This window comes from Eublepharis macularius, chromosome 5 (genome assembly GCF_028583425.1).
Source record: "Eublepharis macularius isolate TG4126 chromosome 5, MPM_Emac_v1.0, whole genome shotgun sequence".
NCBI lineage: Eukaryota > Metazoa > Chordata > Lepidosauria > Squamata > Eublepharidae > Eublepharis > Eublepharis macularius.
Genome location: NC_072794.1, coordinates 96,549,689 through 96,574,347, shown reverse-complemented (window position 1 = coordinate 96,574,347; position 24,659 = coordinate 96,549,689). Strand labels below are relative to the sequence as shown.

The window sequence follows — 24,659 nt, the reverse complement described above, 5'->3', positions numbered from 1 at the left end:
TCCTAGCTTCTACTAATACCTCCCAGGCTGGATCGTTTAAGAGTGGCTTTCTATCATTTTTTGCCTTATGTGTTTCCTAAAGGCATAGTATATCAATCTTTTGGTCTCTTGCCAGTTTAGATATCCTATATCTCTTAAGGTCTGAAGTTAAACCATTGACATTCAGTGAAAGTAACCTTATTACTCTATCCATACTCCTTCTGGTTTTGGATCTTTAAGCTCCGTGGCTGTGGGTATTTTGTGTAGTTAGCTAACCAGTCCCTCCCTTTCCCCTTCCATCCCTGTGGTTGAGAAGTCTTTTGGGAAGAGTGAATCTTCCCCTCTCTCCACCTCATAGAGTAACACACATCTCCTCCCTCTCCTTTATACTCTTAAAAATGAATCGTTAGCTCAATAAACTCTTGTATACTTCCCTTTTAGGCAGATCCATCTTGTGAGTTCGTCCTGGGCCTTTTTCGCCCCTTGCTGATCCTCCTTTACCCGGGTCCTCATAGGCTTCTCCTTCTTCTTTTGCTGCCTCTTCCTCCATTTCTTGCTCTCTGAAATCTTCTGTTTCATTTCCCAGCTGGTTAATTAATTTCTTCGCTTCATTAGTATTTCGTGCCATGAGTCTTCTTCCCTCCTTAAATATAATTATTGAGGATGGATATCCCCATGTAAACTTTACATTATTTGCATGTAGCTTTTGGACATAGGGTCCCATTAAGCTCTTTTCCTTAAGCGTCCCCTGGCAAAAGTCCTGTCTCGCCCAGACTCTTCTCCCTCTGAAATTCATGTCCTTATTCTTTCTTAGTTCTTTATATATTTGTTGTTGTAGTTTTTCTCTTGAAAATTAGATGATAACGTCGCAAGGGGCACCTCCCCTCCCTCCTCTTTGCAAATGATGTGCTCTTTCTATATCCTCGGGTTTAACTTTTACTCCATTTTCTACAAGCCATTCTCTGAGTGTTTCTTCTAAGCTTTTGGCAGAGATCTCTTCAGAAATCCCTGCCAATATTAAATTAGCCCTTCTGTTATGGTCAGACAGTTCATTAATCTGCCGGTTTAATTGAGCAATCCTCTGCTCATTCTCCATAGCAAGTCCTTTTGCAGAGAGAGCTGTTTGCTTAATTCCTGCTATTTCCTTTCCTATTTTCGCCACATCTTCTTTAATAGACTTAATTTCTTCACTTAATTTACTTTGGAATTCTAACACTGTGTTCTGGAGGGTAGTTATTTGCTCCAAGAGTTCCCTGATGTTTTTTGCCATCTCTACTGGCGAATTAGGAGGGTATGATAAAGCTATTTGCAGCTTCCGGGCGTTTCCTCACAGGAGGGTTGTAAATAAAACCATCTTACCGAATTTCAGGCTCGAAGATTAATCACTTTTGACTCTCCTTCCACTCTTATCTTGTTTTAGCTTGCTGGAATTGCCCTATTTACATTCTTTTGAGCTATAAATCTTTAGTTCAGAGGAGATGTCGGAGTAGAGCTACTGGCTTGATTTAGCGCATGCGTGGAACTCCCACTCAGAGTGGTTTACAAAGTATGTCATTATTATCCCCACAACAACAAACGCCCTGTGAGGTGGGTGGGTCTGAGAGAGCTAGAACCTATGACTAACCCAAGGTCATCCAGCTGACTTCAAGTGGAGGAGTGGGGAATTACACCTGGTTCTCCAGATTAGAGTCCCGTGCTCTTAACCACTACCCAAAACTGGCTCAGAAGATGACATAGATATAATCTAGGAGAAAAGAATGTCAGATGTTTTAAAACAATTTAAATCCTTGTTCTCAGAACTGAAACAGGAGAACAAAAACATTTTAACTCAATTGCAACAAACTGATAAAAAAGCCCAGGAAGGTGTCGAGGAAATCAGACAGTACAACAAAAACGTCTTAACCCATTTACATCAATTAGATCAGACTACAGAAGGCACCTATATTGGAATAAAGGAAGATATACAAAAGCTAAGGACTGAATGATCTTCTGGATTACAAGAAATAAATCAAAAATTCAAGAAAATAAGCAATCTATCCAAGAAAATACCATGCAACAGAAGTAACTCAGAGGGACACAGGCAAAATCGAATTAATGCAAGAATTGCAAGCAAGCTCCTTGTAATGATTTTAAGTAAATGGGTGCATGTATCTTTAAATGCTTGGTTTGAGCTAGGTGAAGAGTGGGGGCGAAAGAGAGGGATGAGTGAGTGATATGATTGGTTGATGACTGAGAGTGTGGGTGGAGTGAATGCAGTTTAGATTGAGTGCGGCGAGCAAAGGTTTGTCAGAAGAAAGCAGGCTAGCTGTGTGCTGCCTGAGCATGTTGAAGTATTTATGAGAGAGATATTACCTGTATGGAACCTGAACTGAGCATGTTTGTGAAAGAACACTCAGTCAGGGAAAGAGGGGCCAGCTGTGTGCTGCCTGAGCAGGTTTAACATTTCTGTGAATAAGAGTTAGAGAAAGATAGGCTAGCTGTGTGCTGCCTGAGGAGCTTTAAGCATTTCTGTGAGAGAAATATTGAGTCAGAAGAAAGTAGGCTAGCTGTGTGCTGTCTGAGTAACTTTAAGTACGTCTGTGAGAAATACTGAGTTAGAGAAAGAGGCTAACTGTGTATGAAGCCTTAGAAGAGATCTGTATGAATGAGTTTAAATGAAGTAACTTTAAGAACTGCGATCTACTTTTATGAAACCGATACGCTTCTTGACAAAATAAAAGTTTATTTTCTTTTGTTATATCCCAGAGTAGCTGTCATTGCTATATCCCATTCCTATCCTCAGGGCCACATAGAACCACGAAGGAGCCTGACGCTGAGGCACATTACAAAAGGGAAAACTTAAATAAAATATCTTGGAATATAATATTCCTGGTGGCAGCAAACTACCCAGAGGGTGTAAGGGAAAGATTAAAGGCAAAATCTACCCTAGAGAAAGTAAAGGGTCATAACACTCCTTGACAGAAGCAGATCAGACAATAGAAATATTAGAAGTGAAATATAGGAGTAATAATATAAGGATCTGTGGAATTCCAGAAACATTGGACAAATTGGATTTAGAGAACAGATTCCAAAAGTTAATTTAAAAATATGTGAAAGTGCAAGGTGACTTTCCAGAAATAGAGCAAAACTTCAGAATCAATTCTCAGCATGTACATCAGAACATGTTACCTCAGGATATATTAGTTACCTTTATTCACAAAAAATTGAATGATAGAATTTGACTACAACATAAAAGAACCGTTGAAGATTGAAGGAAAAGAGATTCAGATATTGGAAAATTCCTTTTGCCCTAGAAATGGTTTTGACACAGGGTAAGAGAAACAGGCAAGCAAGCAGAAGCACTCTTACTAGAGCTGGAAACACTGCTCAAAGTTTGAGTTCAGAAGTTGCAGGTCAGTCTCCCGTAGTAAAGGAAGAAGCAATGAGAAAGAGAGAAGAGAAAAAGAGCAAAAAAAGAAAGAAAAATGAATGGGCTTTAAATAATTTCTTTGAATTTGAATAGGTTAAATTTGCCCTCTAAAAGATCTAGAAACTTTAATCAATTAAGGAAATTGAAAGCAGACATTGTATGTATTCAAAAGATCCGTATTTAAAAAGATCATGAATGTTTGTTAAATTGTAGAAAATTGGGCAAGGTGTATTCAGCATCATCACAAATGAAGAAAAAAAGACGTGGCAATATATATTAATAATCAAAGTTTGGTACTTCTTGAAAGGATCATGAGGGAAGATATTTGATTTTAAAGACTAGATTACCAGAAGGACAAGTATGGACATTGTTGTCAATAAATGCACCCAATAATGCGAAAAATTAATTTTTTCAATAAGGAGAAATTTTAATTTTTGGAGATATGAATGGGGTGCTAGATTCTAAAATAGATCTAAAAATTTGGGAACGAAACTTCCCAAATGTGTTTTCAATTATATGCGTATTTTAGAACTTGAAGATGTCTGGAAACGACTGCAATCCAAAGAAAGAGACTACATGTATTTTTTGTATAGATGCCAATCGTAGGCTAATATAGATGTGTGGGATACCTAAAAGTTTAATTACAAAAGTTGGAAAATAAGATATTCTTCCAAAGACTTTGGCGGATCATAACCCGATAGAGCTAATCTGACAGAATGAATTTAAGAAAGAAAATGGGGATTAAATGATAATTTATTGTTACAAGAGGAGGTAGTATAAAAATATTAAGAAAGAATTGACAGAATATTTCATGTTAAATAGCACAAGTGATGTCAATTTGACAACAATATGTGAAGCTAGCAAGGCTTATATACGAGGAACATTATTGTCAATAGCTGTACAAAAGAAAAAATAAAGGCAAGAAAATATGAAGAATATTACAAACAAATTCAAGATACTTGAACAAGAACAAAAGTACTGGTGACAAGAGAAAAAGGAAAGAAATGAAGCAATTAAAAAAACAATTGAATTTATTGGAAACAAGAAATCCGGGAAAAATCCAGGAAATATTTAAAGCAAAGGCAATCTGAAGGGGCAAACAAACCTGGGAGATGTTTGGCATATTGTTTAAGAAAAAAGGGTCAGAAAAAAAGAATTTCTGGAATTAGGAAAGTAAATCAAGTAGTTTATGTGGAACAAGAAATGAAGGAGCAAATAAAAGTGTTTTTTCCAGATCTTTGTAAACAAAAATTAATAAATGAGGTAGAAATGGAGAAATACCTATCCACGTACCAATTAAAGAATTTATAATAGAACAAAAAAGAATTTTGAATCAAGCAATAACAATACAAGAGATCAATTCAGCCATCAAGAAACTGTAAGTAAGGCAGCTGGACCAGTTGGACTAACGGCAATATATTATAAATATTTAGAAGTCATAATAACAATACCTTTACAAAAGATAATGAGTGAGATACACGATGGAAAGAAAACACCAACAATGTGGCAAGAGGTGAATATAACTAATAAATAAATAAGGGAATGATACATTATTATGGCAATGATATAGGCCAATTTATTGAATGTAGATTATAAAATATTTACAATAAAGAAACAAGATTTTCATGAGTTTAGATAGTTTAAAGTGATAATGATGAGTTATGTCTATGTGAATTGGGTATGTTCAAGTGTACAGTTCATATTTTGTTGGTGTTTGTATGGCTTATGGCCTCGGCCGGAAAAGCAAGAAACATATTATTATTATATTATAAATATTTACAACAATAATGGCAGAATGTATTACAGATTTAATATATGAAGATCAAACAGGATTTGTCCCTAGGAGACATATGAGAGATAGTAACAGATATTTAGTTGATGGAATTGAATATTCAAGAAGGAAAAGAGAAAAAACAGCATTAATGTTTTTGGTTGCAGAGAAAGCTTTTGATAACGTGTCTTGGAAGTTTTTGATGATAGTATTACAAAATAAGAAGTGAGGAACTGAATTTTTGAATTGGATGTGAAGTATTTACATTGGCCAGCAAGCTTAGTAAATGGCTTGTTGACAGACAAAATAGAAATAGCTAAAGGAACTCAACAGGAATGTCTAATATCTCCACTATTATTTATTATCGTTTTGGAAGTCTTGGCTGAGAAAATCAGACAAGATAAAAGAATTGTTGTAATAAAAGAGAGTAAAGATGAATACAAAATGAAAAGCTATGTGGATGATGATGTAATATTGGTAAAAATAAATGTTTCCCTGAAATATGTAATGGAGCAAATGTCAAGATTTGGACAATATTCTGCAAACAAATTGAATTTGAAAGCTTATCGACTACCAGAGAAGAACAAGAAGAGATAGGAAAATTAACAGATCATGTTTTTACCAGAAAACCAGTTCAATATTTGGGAATAAAAGTAACGGGACAAAATGACAACTTATATATGGATTAAAAAATCATTAAAAACCATTCAAAGACTGATGGCCCTCATACTGAGAGATGGGTTATTAAAAATAAGTAACTGTTTGTAACTAAATTTTTGGCTGCTATAGCAGAATCACTTTGTAACTCTGGCAGTAAACTGTAGGTTTCCCTTTTAGTAGGTAATGGCTCGCTTTTTATGACTTTGATCATGAAAACAGTAATTAAGAAGATGACTTTATATCTTGACTTCCTTCTTTGCTTTAGCCCACCCATCGCCTGACTGGGATATAAAGGCTCAGTGATCTCAGCCCTCCCTGTATCTAAAGAAGAAGCTTTGATTCTCAAAAACCTATCTTAAAAATCTTGTTGGTCTTTAAGGTGCCACTGGATTTAAATCCTGCTGTTCTACTGCAGACCAACACAGCTACCTACCTAAAAATCATGATTTTTCTCTATCTAGGAAAATTGCTGAAATTTTCAGAAAGAGTGCAGGCTGAGGTAAATACTGATGTTTCACCTGACCAAGAGTTTTGAGCATTGATTACTGTTATAGATTACTGTTAATTGGTTACAGAAAACGGAATAGTATCTGGATGTTTTTCCTAATTTCATCACAGAAGAAATTTTGCCACCTTCCTCCAAAAGAATGAACTCCTTAAGACTGTCCTGTGAATGCCACTCTGGATAGTAGATCCAGAGGAGTTAGCCGTGTTAGTCTGTAGTAGCAAAATCGAAAAGAGGCCAGTAGCACCTTTAAGACTAACCAGCTTTACTGTAGCATAAGCTTTCGAGAATCACAGTTCTCTTTGTCAGATGCATGAAGGGTAAGAAGAAACTGGTCAGATATATAGGTGGAGAGGGGAGGGGGGAGTAGATGCAATCAGTAGCTTCTGATAATGGGATCAGTTGGCTTCTGATAATGAAATCAGTTACTTCTGATAATGAGATAACCATTCATAGTCTCTATTCAATCCCAGCCTGAATGAATCAAATTTGCATATGAATTCCAATTCAGCAGCTTCCCGTTGGATTCTGTTTTTGAAAGGCTTCTGCTGAACTACAGTGAGCTTTAAATCCTTGATGGAATATCCTGGTAGACTGAAGTGTTCTCCCACTGGTTTCTGGATGTTGCCATTTTTAATATCAGATTTGTGTCCATTTATTCTTTTGCACAAAGGTTGCCTGGTTTGTCCAATGTACAGAGCAGATGGACATTGTTGGCACATGAGGGCAGATAGTGTAGTTGACGCCATTGGGTCCTGTAATTGTATTTCCTGGGTAAATATGAGGGCAGAGCTGGCATCTGGGACTGTTGCAGGGTTTGGTACCTGTGTTGGTGACTCTGCTAGCTGATTCATGGTTGTAAGTGAGAAGTCATTTAAGGTTGGGGGACTGTCTGTAGGCAAGGAGAGGTCTTCCACCCAGGGCTTGTGAGAGAGAGGCATCATTGTCCAGGATGGGTTGTAGATCACTGATGATACGTTGGATAGGTTTGAGGTGGGGACTATAGGTGACAACCAGTGGTGTTCTGTTGTTAGTTCCTTTAGGTTTGTCCTGGAGTAGGCTGTTTCTGGGTACTAGTCTGGCCCTGTCGATTTGTTTCCTCATTTCATTTGGAGGGTACTGTAGCCCCAAAAATGCTTGTCGTAAATCTCTTAAGTGGGAATCCCGATCAAGAGCATTGGAGCAGATACGATTGTAACGTAAGGCTGTAGACAGTCAACTGAGCGGTATGTTTAGGGTGGTAGCTGGTGGCATGTAGATATGAGTATCAGTTGGTGGGTTTTGGGTATAAGGTAGTATTTTTCCGTCCATTATGTAGTTGTACAGTGGTGTCCAGGAAGTGTACCTGTTGTGTAGAGTGGTCCAGGCTCAGGTTGATAGCAGGGTGAAAGTTGTTGAAGTCCTGATGAAATCTCTCAAGGGCTTCCTTCCTATGGGTCCAAATGATGAAGATGTCATCCAAAAATCTTAAGTATAGGAGTGGTTTCAGTAGGTGGGAGCTGAGGAAGCGTTGCTCCAAGTCCGCCATGAATATGTTAGCATATTGTGGTGCCATGCGTGTGCCCATGGCTGTGCCATTAACCTGTAGATATTAGTTGTCACTCTGGATAGTGAGTTGGCACTCAGGAAAGGCACAGGAGCCAGTATGGCTGCTGCAGCTGCGGCGGAGTGTGTGTGTGTGGCAGAAATTGCCTCCCCAATTATTGCATGAATTTTGTGTGAATGGAGCAAGAGCCTTATGTAAGTTATTTTGCAGTTCCATACCAGTCGTAAAGATTCTCCAGCTCTCAAGAGTAGCTTTTAGGAAGAAGAGCTGATGAGGGCTACATTGAGAAGGGAGATGTAGCGAAGATCCCGTTCATAGGATTCAAGTGTTGATAATAAATAATTTACGTTTATGCACTTTGTAACTTCTGCTGACAATGGCTATAAGCACTGGTGGGAAATGTGTGATGCAACATGCACTTTCTGATAGTTCATATGAAGGGCTTGTTTTTTATTGCTGCATCCTTGCAAATTTGGGTTATAATTAACTGATCATTTTCAAAATTCCTTTAACTTAACAGAAAATAATTTTAAATATAATGAATATGAATAAATATTGATGCCTGAAACTATAAAAATAATGAAATATAAACTCCTGAAAAAACTAAAAAAAAAAGTCTCATAAGTCTCAATGCTCATACAGTGTGTCAAGCATCATTAAATACGACCACAGAAGGTATTGAATGCAGCAAAAATGTTGATATTTTGATCCTTTTTCAAACAGGTGGAAGCCCATTGGACAGTCCCAGAAATTTCTCCCCAAGTGCACCTTCTCACTTTTCCTTTGTTCCTGCCCGTAGGTATGTTTGCACATTTTTGTTCTGATTAGTGTGTCAAAGCCATGAGTGATCCATTATGATTTTCACTTTTTAATGAATTTGACCTTGTTGTGCATGAATTACTTAGTAATTCTGAAGAGATGTTAAGTTACCTTCATACCTTGTGTTTTCTGTGCAGTCCCACATGGGAACTGTGCATGTGCAGGCCAGCTGCAGACGTTCCCAAGCTCCAAAAAGTACGAGATGCTCACCTCGCCTTTTTGTGCACTTTTCTAGTGGGCACAGCTATAAAAAGTGGGGCTAGTGGATCCCTTCCTCAGTTCTTCTTTAGCTGCCACTGAAGAAAGACATGCTCCTTTCCTCAATTCTGAGAGAAGAAAGATATTTCCAGTGTTCAGAGCCATGGCTTCAAAGACACTTTTCAAGAAGTTCCTCAAGTATGGGTCCAAGATGGCCCAATCCAATGAGCACAATAAATGTCTCATGTTCTTGGATGAGGGCCAGTGCACTGGTGGTCCAGTGTCTGCAAGCAATTTACGCCCACAGCCTGCCACAAATGGGCGTCATGTTTAAAAACGGATCTATAGGAGTTAGCCCTGAAGGGCGTGTTTGACTCTGAGGTCTCCAAGGCCGCTAAACAAGGATTGCAGTGCCCAGAACGGGCCTCCTCAGTATCTCCATCCACTTTGGCTCCGATACTATGAACCAGTCAGTTCCTGCCAGTAGAGACTCCAGCCCCTCTTGGTGTCAATCCGAGCCACTGTGGAAAAATCCAAGCTTAAAGCGAAGCATGCTGATACGCACTTGACTCTGAAGCACACAAGAGGGAGCGATCCTCTGCTTTGGCTCCATCTACCTTGATAGGATCAAGCCCACCTACGGTTCTGAGGACTCCTTCTCCGACTCCTAGATGTTGTTTTGCCTCTGCTCCTTCACTCTTGCAAGGCAAAATCCTAGACATTGTCGAACTGATGACAGCCATGTCTCCATTGCCGCCTTCCTCTTTCTGACCTGCACAGAAACAGAAAGTCTCTTCGGTTCCAGCCGAGAGCGACAGTTGTCTTGAGGTGGCTAGGAGCCATAGGCATCCTTGGGTCCAATACCCCCATTATGAGTCTCCATATAATTATTATGCTTATGGCTTTGATGGCTCTCCAGGCCTATATCTGCCACCACACTACTTCTTTCAAGATGACCTTGAAAGCTACCCTACTAATCCCTTTCCTACTGTCTGCAAGGCCAAACCAGCCTGGGTTCCACTAGCAGTTCCTGAACACTCTGAATTTGTGGAACTGATACTTGATCCACCAACGCATACTGAGGAAGGTTCTGGCTTTGGATCTGATATTACTTCTGAACTGTCTCTTCCAGAGTGCGTTATGGAGGACTCTGCTATGCCTCCTACCGAGGACCTTCGCCTCTATTCTGAGCAGTTGGTCAGGAGTGCGAGTTGCCTTGATATAGAGTTGCCTTGATATAATCTTCTCCACTCCAGCCTCTACTTACTCAGTATTCAAGGTTCTGCACTTGGAGGCAGCCAGTCCAGTTGCATTTCCAATAATGCAAAGCATAATAGATTTCACAAAAGATGTTTGGTCCATACCTGCCTCAGTTCTAGCAACTTCAAGAAAGTTGGACAATCTCTACAAAACAAAACAAGAAGGGGCTGGGTTCTTGTTCAATCACCCTTCATATTCCATTGTTACTGAAACCCTTCCAAAGCAAGGGTCTTCCAAGGGGTGCTGGTCATTCGACTCCAACAGATAAAGAGGGCAAGAAGTTGGGTATCCTAGGAAGGAAGGTTTATGCTTCTTTGGCCTTTAAATTCCATATTGGTAACTATGAGATCATTATGGCAAGATACCAGTTATTTCTTTGGGACAAAATTGGTCCTTAAGCCTCATCCCTGATGAGAAGCAACGCCTCACAGCCAGCCAGTTTGGTGTAGTGGTTAAGAGTGCAGAACTCTAATCTGGAGAGCCGGGTTTGATTCCCCACTCCTCCACTGGAAGCCAGCTCAGTGACCTTGGGCTAGTCACAGTTCTCTGCAGCTCTCTCAGCCCTACCCACCTCACAGGGTGTTTTGTTGTGGGGATAATAATAACATACTTTGTAAACCGCTCTGAGTGGGCATTGAGGTGTCCTGAAGGGTGGTATATAAATCGAATGTTGTTGTTGTTGTTATCCTGCAGGGGGAAGCTCTTAGGCTCTCCGAATTGCAGATTCTCACTGTGAAGCATATTGGGGACTCTTCCTCATGAGCCTCTGCCAATATAATTTGCAGACATGCATGGCTTAGAACCACTGCTTTGCCCTCCCCCACAAGCTGCAGGTGGAAGGCCTCACTTTTGAGGGGACAGATCTGTTCTTGTCCAGTATGAACAATGCCCTAAAAAAGAACAAGAATGATAAGGTGGCAGCTCAGGCTCTTGGGCTTACTCCTGTCTATCCGTATAAGCATTGGTTCCCTGATAGACCATAACCCCATTATAATCCGGGGTACAGTTAGTTCCATGCTTTACCAAACCAGTCTTTTCCTAGGGGCCAACAGCAACCTGCTTCTACGGCTCCTATCCAGTCTCATCAGAGGTACTTCCATCACAAGTCCAAAGATGGTTCCCACTCTCCTAGGGACCAATCGGACTCAAACAAATGGTTTTCGACACCAAACTGTCTCCTCCTCTTTTCCTCAATCACTCACTTCTCCTACCTACCTGGCAGACAATCACACGAGAACCCTGGGTATTGTCCATAGTCCAGGAAGGTTACTGTCTGGAGTTCAGATCCATTCCTCCTCTATCCAACCCCCCTTTACCCTCCTGCCTTGCTGATGGAGGAAGTCCAAACCCTGTTATTAAAACAGCCTTAAAACTGGTTCTGCATCACAGTTCTGATGTGTTTTCCCCCACTAATTCATGGTGGACAGAAAGTCAGGGGGCTTCTACCCCGTTTTAGACTCCCACTTCCTGAAGTTCATTGTTGCAAAAAAAAAATAGATCAGAATATAGTTAAGAGATGTTTTACTCCTGTTAGAAACTCAAATCTGGATTGTTACTGTTGATTTAAAAAAAAATGCTTATTTTTATCTTCCAATAAATCTGCATTACAGAAAATTTTGTTTTCGATGCGGATCTGAAAGGTACCAATACAAGGTTCGTACTTTCAGCCTCTCCTCTGCCGCTTGAGTTTTCTCCAAGGTTATAACAATTGTAGTTGGTCACCTCAGGGGAAAACGGTGCACTATTTTCTCCTGCCTAGATGACTGGCTCATTGTGGGTCAGTCCAAGGAATCCCTCTCTTGACACACTTCCCTAGTCCTAAAAACTCTTCATCTATAGGGTTTGTGGGTCAAGATGGTGATGTCTTCTCTCATTCTGCGCCAAAATGTAATGTTCATGGAAGCCATGTTGGATTCCACATTATCTCAGGTTTTTCCCACTTTGGAACAGATAGGTCAGTTCCTATTCCTTCAGGCACCAAAGTAAAAAGCAAATTAAAAAACTGTTAGCTTTCATGGCCTCTGTCTCTTGATAGTACCGTTTGCCAGACTCCGGCTTCAGCCGTTACAGAGTTAGTCCATCAGACTGATCCACCTGCACTATCAAAACCCGTACAATCGGTTTTCGGTTCTAAGGGTCATACACATATCTCTGACCTGGTGGAGTGACAGACGGAACCTATTAGTAGGGACACCTTTTGATTCCTCCCTGATTCATCTCTCTATTTACAGATGTCTCCCTATTGGGTTGGGAGGCATGCTCAGGGGACAACCAAGTGAAAGCGGTTTGGACTCACCACGAATCCAGGTCATGTATCAACCTTCTAGAGCTGAGAGCGATACGGAACATTTTGAAAGCTCTATTCCACCTGGTGGAAGACAAGAATGTACATATTTGCACGGATAACAACTGCCCTGCATTACTTTAAAAAGCAGTGTGGCACAGCATCTCTGGCTCTTTCCTGAGAGTCTTCCCTACTTTGGGTACAAGCCATCCAACATCATGTCTCCCTGTTAGCCATCCACATACCTGGTAAGGAAAATGTTCTGGCAGATGCCTTAAGCCAGAACTATGAATGGTACATTCACATAGACTTACTTCACCCTGTCTCTATAATGTGGGAGTTTCCACACATAGACCTCTTTGCCATGACCCTCAACAAGAGGTGTCCCCAGTACTGCTCTTGAGCAGAGAAAGAGAGGTTGTCCCTTGGGGATGCTTTTCAAATCCCTTGGTCAGACACCCTCCTATATGCTTTCCCTTCTCTACCTCTCATTACTTTAACACTCAGCATAATGATGAGCTATTGTGATCAGCCTGTACTGGCCTAGACAAGCCTGGTTCTCCACCCTGTACAGAATGTCACAGGGTAGAACGTACTGGTTTCCCATCACTGAACCTTCTGCAGGACAATGTGGTTCTTCACCATGACCTGGACACCCTGAAGTTGACAGCCTAGTTTATGTCTTGAACTGGAGTCCACGAAATCCTTTTACAGGCCAGTAAACCTTTCACTCGGACATCATACTTGGGAAAATTGAAATGTTTTTCCCTTTGGGCTGTAGAAAAAGACTTGGATCCTTCTTCGGCCCCCTTGCTGTCTGGACTACACTACCTGGTTCAACTGAAAAAACACGGGTTATCCAATTCTTCTGTAAAGGTCTGTCTTGTGGACGTTTTGGCCTATCATGAACTGATGCAAGGGAGGTCTCTTTTTTCCCAACCTTCAGTATAAATCCTTCCTTAAGGCTTTAGCTAACCCTTATCCTCCTGTATCCAGACGCACACCCCAGTGGAGTCTTTCTCTGGTTCTAATGGCTCTCATGCATAAACCCTTCGACCTCTAACTACATACCTGCTTAAGTTTCTAGCTGCTAAGACAGCCTTCTTGGCAACCATAACCTCGGCTAGGAAGGTTAGTGAATTGCAAGCCCTGAGATATGATCTACTTTTTAAAATTTTTTGCAGACAAGGTGATCCTCCATCCGAACCTTCTTTTCCTGCTTTACACTCTAATCAGGACATTGTCTTGCCTGTATTCTTTCCCATGCCCTCTATGGAGACCGAAAGACTTCTTCACACACTGGACATTAAATGTGCCTTGTGTTTTTATTTGGACAAGAGTACTGCCTTCCAAAAATATCCTAACTTATTGGATCTAAGAAGGGTCCAAAGGTCATGATTCAGTCTATGTCAGATTTGATGGTATGGTTCATTAGGAAGTGCTACAAGGAGCCCAATCAACCATGCCCACTGAACATCAGATCACATTCTACATGGGCCCAATCCACCTCATCAGCATTTAACTTGGACACTCTAGTAAACTTATGTAAGGCGGCCACCTGATCAACACTGTCCACATTCATTGAACATTGTGCCATTGATGTAGACTCCCGAAGGAACGCAGCAGTCAGCAAAACAATCCTGAAGAGTCTTTTTCGATAAAGAGCTTCATGCTCATCTCCTGGTAAGTTAACTTGCTAATCTCTCATGTGGAACTGCACAGAAGACACAACAATGAAAACAGAGTTGCACCTACCTGTAACTGTTGTTCATCAAGTGTTCTGTGCAGGCACATATCCCTCCCTCTTTCCCTGCCGTGTGCTCTTTGATTTGCTACTTTACCTTTTTTGTTGGCTGCTTAGTGAACTGAGGGAGAAATCCGCTCATCCCACCCTTTATAGCTGCACCCACTAGAAAAGTGCGCGAAAAGGCAGGTGAGCATCTCATGCCTTTTGGAACTTTGGAATGTCTGCAGCTGGCCTACGCATGCATAGTTCCCATGTGTGCCTGCACAGAAGATAATTGGATGAACAACAGTTTCAGGTAGGTTCAACCTTGTTTTTTATCCAGAATTTGAGACATTGTAAACAAACAAACACACCTAATTCTGCCAGCTGTTTATGCTTGGTTATCTTTAAGCACATGGATTTTAGACTTCTGTACCTGTATCTGAAAGTCTAAGACAAAAAAATGTAGAAGCTGTGTTTTGAATTTGTTGTATCTTGGGCTCACATTGGTGGAGAGTGTGGGGTTAGAGGGTTGACATTATGAGGACAGGGAGTGTTGTCTGAACTTGCCCATCTTGACTGCTGGGTGATAGCTTGTATACTGGCTCAACCGAACAGCTGACTATGTTTGGGGCAAAAACTAGCAGAAGAAAGAGGCCAAGTTCAGGTAGGTCCCTTTTCCTAGGGGTTGGTAATCTCTGTCACACGTCTTCTATGTGGTTTCATGAACAATCAAAATATTTATTCATCTTCATTCTTCTGTGTACACATGAGAATTGCACATGCACAGGTCTGTCCCGTGTAAGAATTTTCTAGCTTCCGAAACTCAAGGGTGTGTGTGTGCTAATTGCTCAATCAGCTGTTTCCTGCCTAACAGCACATTGCTAACTTTTCCTCCTTTTTTTTGCCATAGCACAAAGAGGAGTTTGCCTAGTGTTTGAGGAGGGCGGTTTGAAATCAGATCGTTGGGGGTTGAGTTGTGGATAATTATGGCCCAGAAAGCCTTATTTAAAAAATGTACCAAGTGACATACAAAAATGACACAAACAGACAAACATGAGCTATATCTATTTTATCTCTGTGAAGGCCATAACATGGCTTCATGTAAAATATGCCAAAAATTCCTCACAAAGGCACAGAATGAGATAGCGTTGCAATTAAAAGCTGTGCTATGGGGAAAGGTATTGGTGAGTTCGGATTCCCTGACTGCTTCCAAAGCCACAGGGAGTAAGATTAAAGATCAGCTTCAGTGTCGTTGAAACAATTGGTTTCATGCTCAGATCTGACAACCAGTAAACATCACCGATGCTGAGATCGATTCCGAGGAGCTCTTTGGAGCTGCCTCTAAAAAAAGAAAAGAAACCCCAAAACGTAGTGAGGAAAAGAGAAGATTCAGGAACTGTTCTCCTATTCCAGTGAGATCAACAACTGAGGCTATTATACATGAGGAAGTAATAATCATCCTGCCATCCACTGTCACCACACGTTAATTGTCCAGATCGGTACAGATCAGAGGGTGAAATAGATTCAGATCCATTGATGGGAAACTGGCAAGAACAATCTGTGGAACCAGTACAGTCACAGAAACCTGACCAAGTAAGGATGTATAAATCTGGGCATCACTTTCATCAATTGTCAGGTCTGAGGATATCGGATCCAACTGTACAACAACCCTGGTTCCCCCATACACAACAGCATTCATGTTGGTGCTCAAGATTCCACCAGTGAAGGGAAAGTTTTAGCACACCTGCAACATCAAATCCAACACTCTTCAATCCAAGAGATCCAATTACAATACCAACTTCATCACCATCAAGGCAAGAACTGAATGACTCTGGTCAGGCCTGATTTAGATATAGGCTTGCACTTAAGAAGCCATGAGTGCCTAGAGCTTTCCAATATTAGATCATTTAACTCCTGGCAAGAGCAGATAATGCTGCAGATAACATTCTAGGTTCATTACCGGGTACTGTAAACAAGTAATACTGTAACAGAATATCTGCTTCCATTCTAAATCTTTATTATTACAAAATAATTATTCAACAATCTTAATATCAACTCAGTCAACAAAAAATCATACCATCCTTTGTAACTACTTCAAAAACTATTAAGGAGAGCAATTACAAGAGTCCAAAAAAGTATCTTCCCCAAAGATAAGAAGGTCACAGGCAAAGACCCCTTTTTAAGAGGAAGCTCTTAAGAGGAAGCTTCTGAGCAATTCGACTTGTCATATTTATAGGGTTTCAGAACCATCTCTTTACAATAGCTATCTGTCCTGCTTCAAAGGGAATCACATTCTTGGCTAACTTACTATCTTATAACTTCAAACACCAGACATCTTCTTACAATATATAAGAATTGATAATTCATTCTTGCTTCCTCTTATCTTAACTAAAGCTATGTAAAATTAGTGATTACAAGTTTCTTGAATATATGAATATCTTTTGGTCCTCAGCCAATATGGGTATCCTTGAGTAATATCACTGGCTTCTGTGAAGTTAGACATTCCTGCCATTCTCAGACACTCTCTGCACTTGAACCTTAATACATTAAAGTGATATGAGTTAGATGGCTCTTCTGATCTACATGAGGCCATACAACTGAGTTACTCGATTGTTTCATGCTCCTCTACAAGGTTGTTCAATTGTAGGTTTTAGACTCCCTTTGTGGTCTGTATAGTTATGGGACTGGGCTAGCCCTGTTTCTCTGTGCAAAGGAATCCTCTATGACTTTCTTGTCATATCCAGCAACTAGTCTCCTATAGTTCTAGCTATATCTATTATGAAGCTCTGTCAGAAACAGAAATAGAAGAGATCCTATCTCAATCAGAAGTCACATCAAAGGCAATGTTGTCCCCATCACCAGATGATTCTGTAGGTGGAGCAAAATCAGTGTCACCAAATGAGGATTGACATTTGTATTCAGAACAAATGCTAAAAATGGCTCATGGCTAAGATTAGCTGACCTTTTATTTCTGGAGTTAGTACAGCGTTCAATCTAGCAGCCAAGAAAATATCTTGGTATTGAGGTATTGTCATGGACTTTAAATATGCTGGTAAAGTATCTGGAGGTTCGAGTCCATTGTAGGCAAGGGAACAGACCCTTCTTGCTCACTGATTTGTGCTTCTGAAATCTAGCAGCAATAACTGCTTTTTGCCCCTTTGGAATGTGGTTTTCTCATTTCCTTCAGAAAGTAGTAGAATTGGAGTGAAGCCTACTTGTTCCAGTCTCTGGTCAACCAGGCTTTTCCATTTACTCTGGAAGGGATCTTCTCTTAATCTAAAAAGGAGTTTAGATCTGTAGTTAAAGAGAATCTTTATTCAAAGTCTAAATGCATCCAGCCAAGCTAGTGATTCTAATGAAGTGATTGCAAATTCTTGGCAGATAGCTATACTGGATACGCACTTTGGTAACCTAGTTATTTTTCTCAGGAATTTTAATAAAAAGGAACCAATAGTCTCAGATATACCTTCGACCAACATTCCAGCACCACAAAGTATCATTTGATTAATTTTACCACAAAAGGTCTTTCTAGCTGCTGGGTAATATTTCCCTCCCTCTGTGTGAAAGTGTCAAGGCATTTAAATATGGTGTTATCTTGTAGGAGATGGGTTGGAACTGATAGGTCTTGGGAGAATGTAATGCCTAAATATCTAAATGTTGTTACTTGTTCAGTGTTGGTATCTGCCATCCTCTAGTCCTTTTTCTTCAGGTGGCATCCTCTTGCAAAGACAACTACTTTGGATTTCTCAGCATTTATAGTTAAGCCTTCATCAGCACAGTAGGAGTTAAAAGCTAGCCTATCGATGTGCGAGATAGTAGAGCAGTGTCATCAGCATAAATTAGGATTGAGAGATCTTGATTGTTGAGGGTGGGTGCATGGTGGGTAGGTCCTGAAACTGCTTTAACGATATCATTGATGTGAAGATTTAATAAATAGGGAAATAAAAGAGAACCTTGTTGGACACCTTTAGAGGTTGGGATGGGATCTGTAGTCTGGCCTTCAGGACTACATCTGATTTTCACTTCTGTGTCACGGTACAATCTAGTCAGTAGCCATAGAAAGCACCTGCTGATGGTAGTTTCCTTTAGCTTCTGCCATAGTCTAGTTCTAGATATGCTATCGAATGCATATCGAACTTTTCTCTATATGAGAGAAAAGGTATAAGAGTGCTGTAGTTTCTATCCTCCAGTAGCAGTTCTAGAGCACTGATGTCATCTTTTATGCTGGTAACAGCACTGATGCCCACAGACATCAAGGAAGGGGATTTGTTCCAGGCCCAACTTCTCCGTTTTGCCTACGCAGTTTTCAGCTGGACGACGTTAACAGCATCTGCGTTCTGCAGGCCTTCTGCTAATGATACAGTGTTTTATGATGAGTCCTCCACAGTCTTATAAGTCATAAATGGCTACAGACAAAGTCTGGAACTAATTGTTAGATCAAAGTTATTTCTTACCAACAGAAGGGATCCAACCCACTGTCCCCCCCCCCCCCAAAACACATTTGTCTAATTTAATCATACTCACCTTCCTTGTAGTCATGGAACCTTTTCACTTTCTTTTTTCTAACATATCTGACCAGATACTTCACTATTAAGATCTTTTTTTGTGAGGATCGGTTTCAGGGTACATATTGCATTTAATTTTTCTTATCTTTACTGGCTGTCCATTAGCCTCCAGGCCTAGTTCAAGGTGCTGGCATTACTTTCAAAGCCCTTGTCCCAAGTATTCCTCCCCAGCCACTGAATTTGACAGAAGAGGCTCTGCTCCTGGTCCTTCATTTTTGGTGGTGTGACCCTGGGAATCAACTTGCACAGGGTCAGAGGGGACTGCTGATAGGAGTGCAATGTGGCAGAGATCTGCTAATGCCTTTAACCAATGGGTTGCTGGATCCAGACATGTATTTTGAAAGAACTATTTTTATCCTATGTGAGTGGAATCTGCTGGGGAAGTATTGCATAATAACTATCATTTTGTGAAAAATCAGTTAGTAACCAAAAAATCTGAGCACTTTTTTAAAAAAAAACAATGTATCAGTGGTTTCAGGATTCTTGCAATGTAAATAAACGATGCATAACTTTCAAACTATGGAACAGTAAAAATGTTCTCTGTTCCAGAAAAATTACCTGAATAATTTATCTATTTTTGAGAATATACTTACAATTTATTTTTCTCTTAGTGTTTATAATTCATACTGTGTTTTTTATATGTATAGCCATGGACACAGGGCAGACAGGTAACAGTATAGCAGATATATGTTGTGTGTAAAATGGATGCTTTTGCATGATATTTTAGTCTGCTTCATTCCCAGTGAGCTTGTGTGTTTATTATGGCCCCATTTAGGCATACAGACATTACACTCCATCAGTTAAGATGAGGGATTTCTGCTTTATTTAGAATCAGAAGGGTTAATGAAATCCAAATCTAATGGCCAGTTATTAAAATTGCTGGAAGCAGAACGTGAATATATATCAGTATACAACAAAATACATGTATTTTTTACAGAATTACAGAACTGCAGAAATTCAAATTGTGAAGTCACATTATGTGACTCCAGACTTCACCTACTATTGATACTTCTTGGACCAAATAAGAAGGTACACAGTTTGAATTTCCATTTTAGACACATGTGCCTGACCAGAGCAGAACGTGATTTCAAATGAGGTCTTTTAAGCATACCTCTGCCTTGAGTTGTTGATATTAATTGGAACATATATTCCAACTTGGTCTTTATATTGTTTATATTTATTAATTATTATTGTACGGTCTGGATTAACTGTGGAATGACTATGCTTGACCACTGAAGAAGGCCAAATGGCCAAAATGCATTTAGTCAGTACCTCGTAAGGTTTTGTGTTGAATCTTTTGGATCTTTTAATCTGTATGAGGCTATATTTGGGCCTGCAATACTTTATTTATTATTCAGAAATAATACATATATTTTGTTATAAACTAATACATATTCATGCTCTGCATTTAGTAATTTTAATAATTGGCCCTTAGATTTGGATTTCTTTAATCTTTTTAGTTCATCGTCATTCTTCTATGCAGGCACACATGGGACTGCACATGAGTGCAGGCCAGCCGCTCGAAAAAATCTTGAAACTCTCCTTTATCGCTTCTCTCGAATCATGTCGGGTCCCATTTTCCCACCAAAATGGGCACGTGATAAAAGAGGAGCGACCCTTCTTCCCCCCAGTTCTCTCTGAGCCACCACGAGGAGAGGATCTTGGCTTGTGGCTCTGTTCGTTTCCCACCATTCGTTTCTCACTGAATTTACTGGTATATTTACTGGCTTTTTGGATTCTGGAATTTATTCTGATGACTTCAGCTTTCTTGTGAATCTGTGTACTCCTCCTTTGCCACATCTGAGGCAAAGGTCTTGTTTAAAAAGTGCACTCAGTGTTCGACCAAAATAATGCACTCAAACCAACATGATTTGTGTCTCCTCTGCCTGGACGAGGGACATAATATGGGAGCCTGTGCCATTTGCCACCAGTTCACTCCCAAAGCTCATAATGAGAGACTAGTTTGTCTCAAGGCCGTGTTAGTGGAAAAGATGCTTGCTGCTAAATCACCAATCCCCAAGGATCAGACCCCTCTGCCAGGAGCCAAAGGATCGTGGTCCTCTTCAGCCCCGATTGCCACTTCAAAACAGAGTCTGTAGTCTCAACCAAGTCGGTGACAAGATCGAAACTGGCCACATTGGAGCCAACTGATAAGCCTGTGCCTTTAGACCCGTGCGGACCATCAAAAACCCCCGCTAAGAGGTCAAAAAAGACAAAATGTCTCTCCTTGTCCGGAGCCAAGCTTCCCACCTGACCCAGACTCGGCACAGCCCCTCTCTGCGACCACCGACGCCGCCCCTGCCACAACCACCAACACCACCTCCACTCTGGCAACTGCCACCGGAGCTCACCTGCGGCTGCTGGGACACAAGCCAGGCCACACCGAGCTGCACAGCCCTGGCTGACGAGGGAGGCAGGAAGACTGCCGCAGCTCCAGCACAGCTGCCACCACTACTGGCGAGCTCTGGCCAAAAGCTCCACAGTGAGAGGGGCCGCGTCAGGCAACAGGCTGACATAGGCGACTGGCATGAAACTCAGGCTGGCCTCTACACACCTGCCACAGGCAGCATCAGAGAGCCAGACACGGCCAGCACCTCCCTGGAAGGCAGCAGAACAGCCTGAAATTGTCTCCCAGAGCCAAGATAGGGTCCTGCCCAAGGCACAGACCACACCTGGCTGAGATGTTGAGCATCACCCTGAGGGCTGGGAAACAGTGTGGGGCTGGTGATGGGAAGGAAGGGATATAACAGAGCAGAGAACCTTGGCCAGGGAGGAGAGAAGTGGATGACTCCTGAAGCTAAGGAGTCGGTAATAAATACAGGCTCCTCAGGAGTGGGACAGGATTAAAGGGGCTCCCATATCCCACCACTGTCTTCTCCTATCTGAGGCCAGAAAGGAGGACGCTCCCCAATGTTGATGTAAGGCTAGTTGGGCCAACCAGGTGGCCCAGAAGAGTCAGTGGTAGGTAGGTCGGGGCCCCAGTGGTGGCTGCACCACGATGGAAGGGCACTGTCTGGGTGTGCCACGCATGACACTCCTGCTCCAACTTGAAATCCGGGGGGAAATCCCATTCAGAGTCGAAGTCTTGCTTGGAGTCGAGCCATTCAGAGTTGAGGACCATACTAAGGTCAGCAAGAAATCAGCTGTAGTTTTGGGCTCAAGAGCAGGGTTGGAGCGGAGAGCTTCCCATGACTGACCACTACAACTCCAGGGAGACTCCAAGGACATCATTCTTATTCTTCCCCGAACACTTTCTCCACATTTTCACTCACCTGAGAGATTGATATATGAAGGGGAACTTCAGGAGATCCAGCCTGGCTTTTGAGTCAACTCTATACAGGAATCAAATAGAGAACTGACGCCACACCCATATTAACATACTGGAACTAAAAGCCATCCGCTTTGCTCTTGTCTCTTTTGTAGCTATCCTGAGTGGCAAGAATGCCCAGCTCCAGACTAACACTACGGCCATGTACTACATAAACAAGCAGGGGGGCATTGCCTCTCTGTCCCTATGTGCAGAGACTACAGCAGTCTGGAACTGGACTATTGCCAACAAAGACTCATTTCATGCCGTATACATTGTGGGATCAGACAACACCAGAGCAGATGTTTTGAGCAGGTCCTTAGACACCAACCACGAGTGGACCCTGGATGACTCTTGTCTCAGTCTCATTTTTGCCCAATGAGGTATACTGGAGGTGGATCTGTTTGTCACAGTGTTCAACACCAGATTCCCTTTGTTCTGTTCCAGAGCCAGGAGCAACCCTGTGCTCTTGGGGACGCCTTCCAGATTATATGGTTGGGCAAACTATTCTACCTCTTCCCATCTATTTCCGTGATTCCCAGGTCAGTGAGCAAAATCCAGTCAGACAAGACAGATTGTATATTGATAGTCCCTTCCTGGCCCAGACAGATCTGGTTCTTGAAGTTATTGAGTCTGTCAGAACAGAGGTACATACAATTACCAATGATGCAAGACATTCTGACCTATGGGGAGCTGTACCACCACAACCCCAGCTCATTGCATCTAACAGTGTGGTGCGTCACGCAGGGACCTGACATTGTCATTAGAAGTTCAAAGAGTATTGCTTAATGCTATGAGACTATCAATGAGAAGGTCATACAAGGACAAATGGAAATGTTTTTGTTGTTGGGCTCAGTCTAGAAACCTAACACCTGTAGATTGCCCTCTGAGTAATATTATGGAGTACTTTTACAGCCTAAAATCAGAGGGCCTGGCCACTACTTCCTCAAAGCTTCATCTAGCAGCCATTTCTGCCTTCCATTCTCCAGTGGACGGTAAAACTGTCTTTTCACATCGCACTAGTCGCCAGTTCCTTAAAGGGATATATAACCTGTATCCTTCGGTATCAGCCCCAATCCCACAGTGGTCACTATCATTGGTGTTGGCCCAACTTATGTTACCTCCTTTTGAGTCTATGACAACTTGCTCACTGGAGCTATTGTCACTTAAGATGAACTTTCTAGTAGCTGTGATCTTTGCCAGGCGAGTTAGTGAGCTGGCTGCACTTAGATTGGATCCTCTGGACAGGAGGGTAGTTCTGAGACTTAGCATACAATTCTTACCTAAGATCATTTCACCCTTTCATTTGAACCAAGAAATATCTCTACCTGTCTTTTTCCCTGATCCTAAGTCAAAGCCAGAAAGAGCACTCCACTCTCTAGATTTAAGGAGAGCATTGCCGTTTTATTTACACAGAATTCAAGATTTTCGCACTGATTCCAGTTTGTTTGTCTGTTATGGAGGCCCTAATAAGGGCAAGCGTGCTTCATCACAAACAATTGCCAGATGGATTGTTTCTGCCATCAGAAAAGCATACCGGCAAGCTGGTGTAGAATGCCCTTTACAGATCAGAGCTCATTCAACCAGGGCCCAGGTTCTCCTCAGCCTTCTTGAGGGGTGTACCAGTGTCTCAGATTTGTAAGGCAGCTATGTGGTCTTCTTCAGATACCTTTGTAAACATTATGTTGTTGATGTTGACACAACATGAGATGTAGCAGTGCCAAGAGCAATACTGCAACCTCTGTTCACCTGAGGATGATAATAATAATAATTAAAGCCACACATTTAGCAAGGTAACTTATACAAGAGGTTTACAGGTGTGGGGTGACTGTATATAGTGTTTTTATGGCTATGAGAGCCAGTTTGGCGTAGTGGTTAAGAGAGCGGGACTCTAATCTGGAGAGCTGAGTTTGATTCCCCACTCCTCCACTGGAAGCCATCTGGGTGACCTTGGGTCAGTCACAGTTCTCTGGAGCTCTCTCAGCCCCACCCACCTCACAGGGTGTTTTGTTGTGGGGATAATAATGACATACTTTGTAAACTGCTGTGAGTGGGCATTAAGTTGTCCTGAAGGGCGGTATATAAATCAAATGTTGTTGTTATTATATAAGCCTAAAGGGTACATATGTACACACACACATGATACATATGAGAATGTATATATTTGTTATCCAACAGAGTTACCTATATTTTCCAAGCATTTTGAATTGTTACTTATGTATTCAGATTTTTGCTCTAAGAGTTTTGACTTGAGATTTATTAATAAAGTATGTTATTGAGAGATTCACCCTGCCTTCTTTTATTGTGTCTAGCTTGGTAATCTCCCATGTGGGACTGCACAGAAGAACAACAGTGAAAACAGGGCTGTACATACCTGTAACTATTGTTCATCGGGTTCTTCTGTGCAGGCACACATACTCTCCCTCCTGCCCCACTGTGCTCTGGTAGATTCAGTTGTAGCTCGTGATGGCTTAGGAGAACTGGGGGGAAAGGTATCGCTCCTCCTTTATTACTTGCCCATTTTGGCGGGAAAATGGGACCCAACATGACTTGGGAGAAGCAGCTCCTAAAGAAGCATTTTAGAAGCTTTCAAGATTTTTTCGAGCAGCTGGCCTGCATGAATACAC

The 24,659-nt window shown here is 41.4% G+C and overlaps 1 protein-coding gene across 1 annotated transcript in view; it reads left to right on the top strand.

Annotated features, from left to right (window-relative positions):
- Positions 1–24,659, top strand: part of MAST2 (microtubule associated serine/threonine kinase 2) — a 422,441-nt gene that overhangs the window by 265,430 nt on the left and 132,352 nt on the right. Inside the window, exons 6-7 of the mRNA XM_054979860.1 lie at positions 8,594–8,669; positions 19,373–19,393. Coding sequence (XP_054835835.1) covers positions 8,594–8,669; positions 19,373–19,393 — 97 coding nt within the window. The remainder of the gene's footprint in view (positions 1–8,593; positions 8,670–19,372; positions 19,394–24,659) is intronic.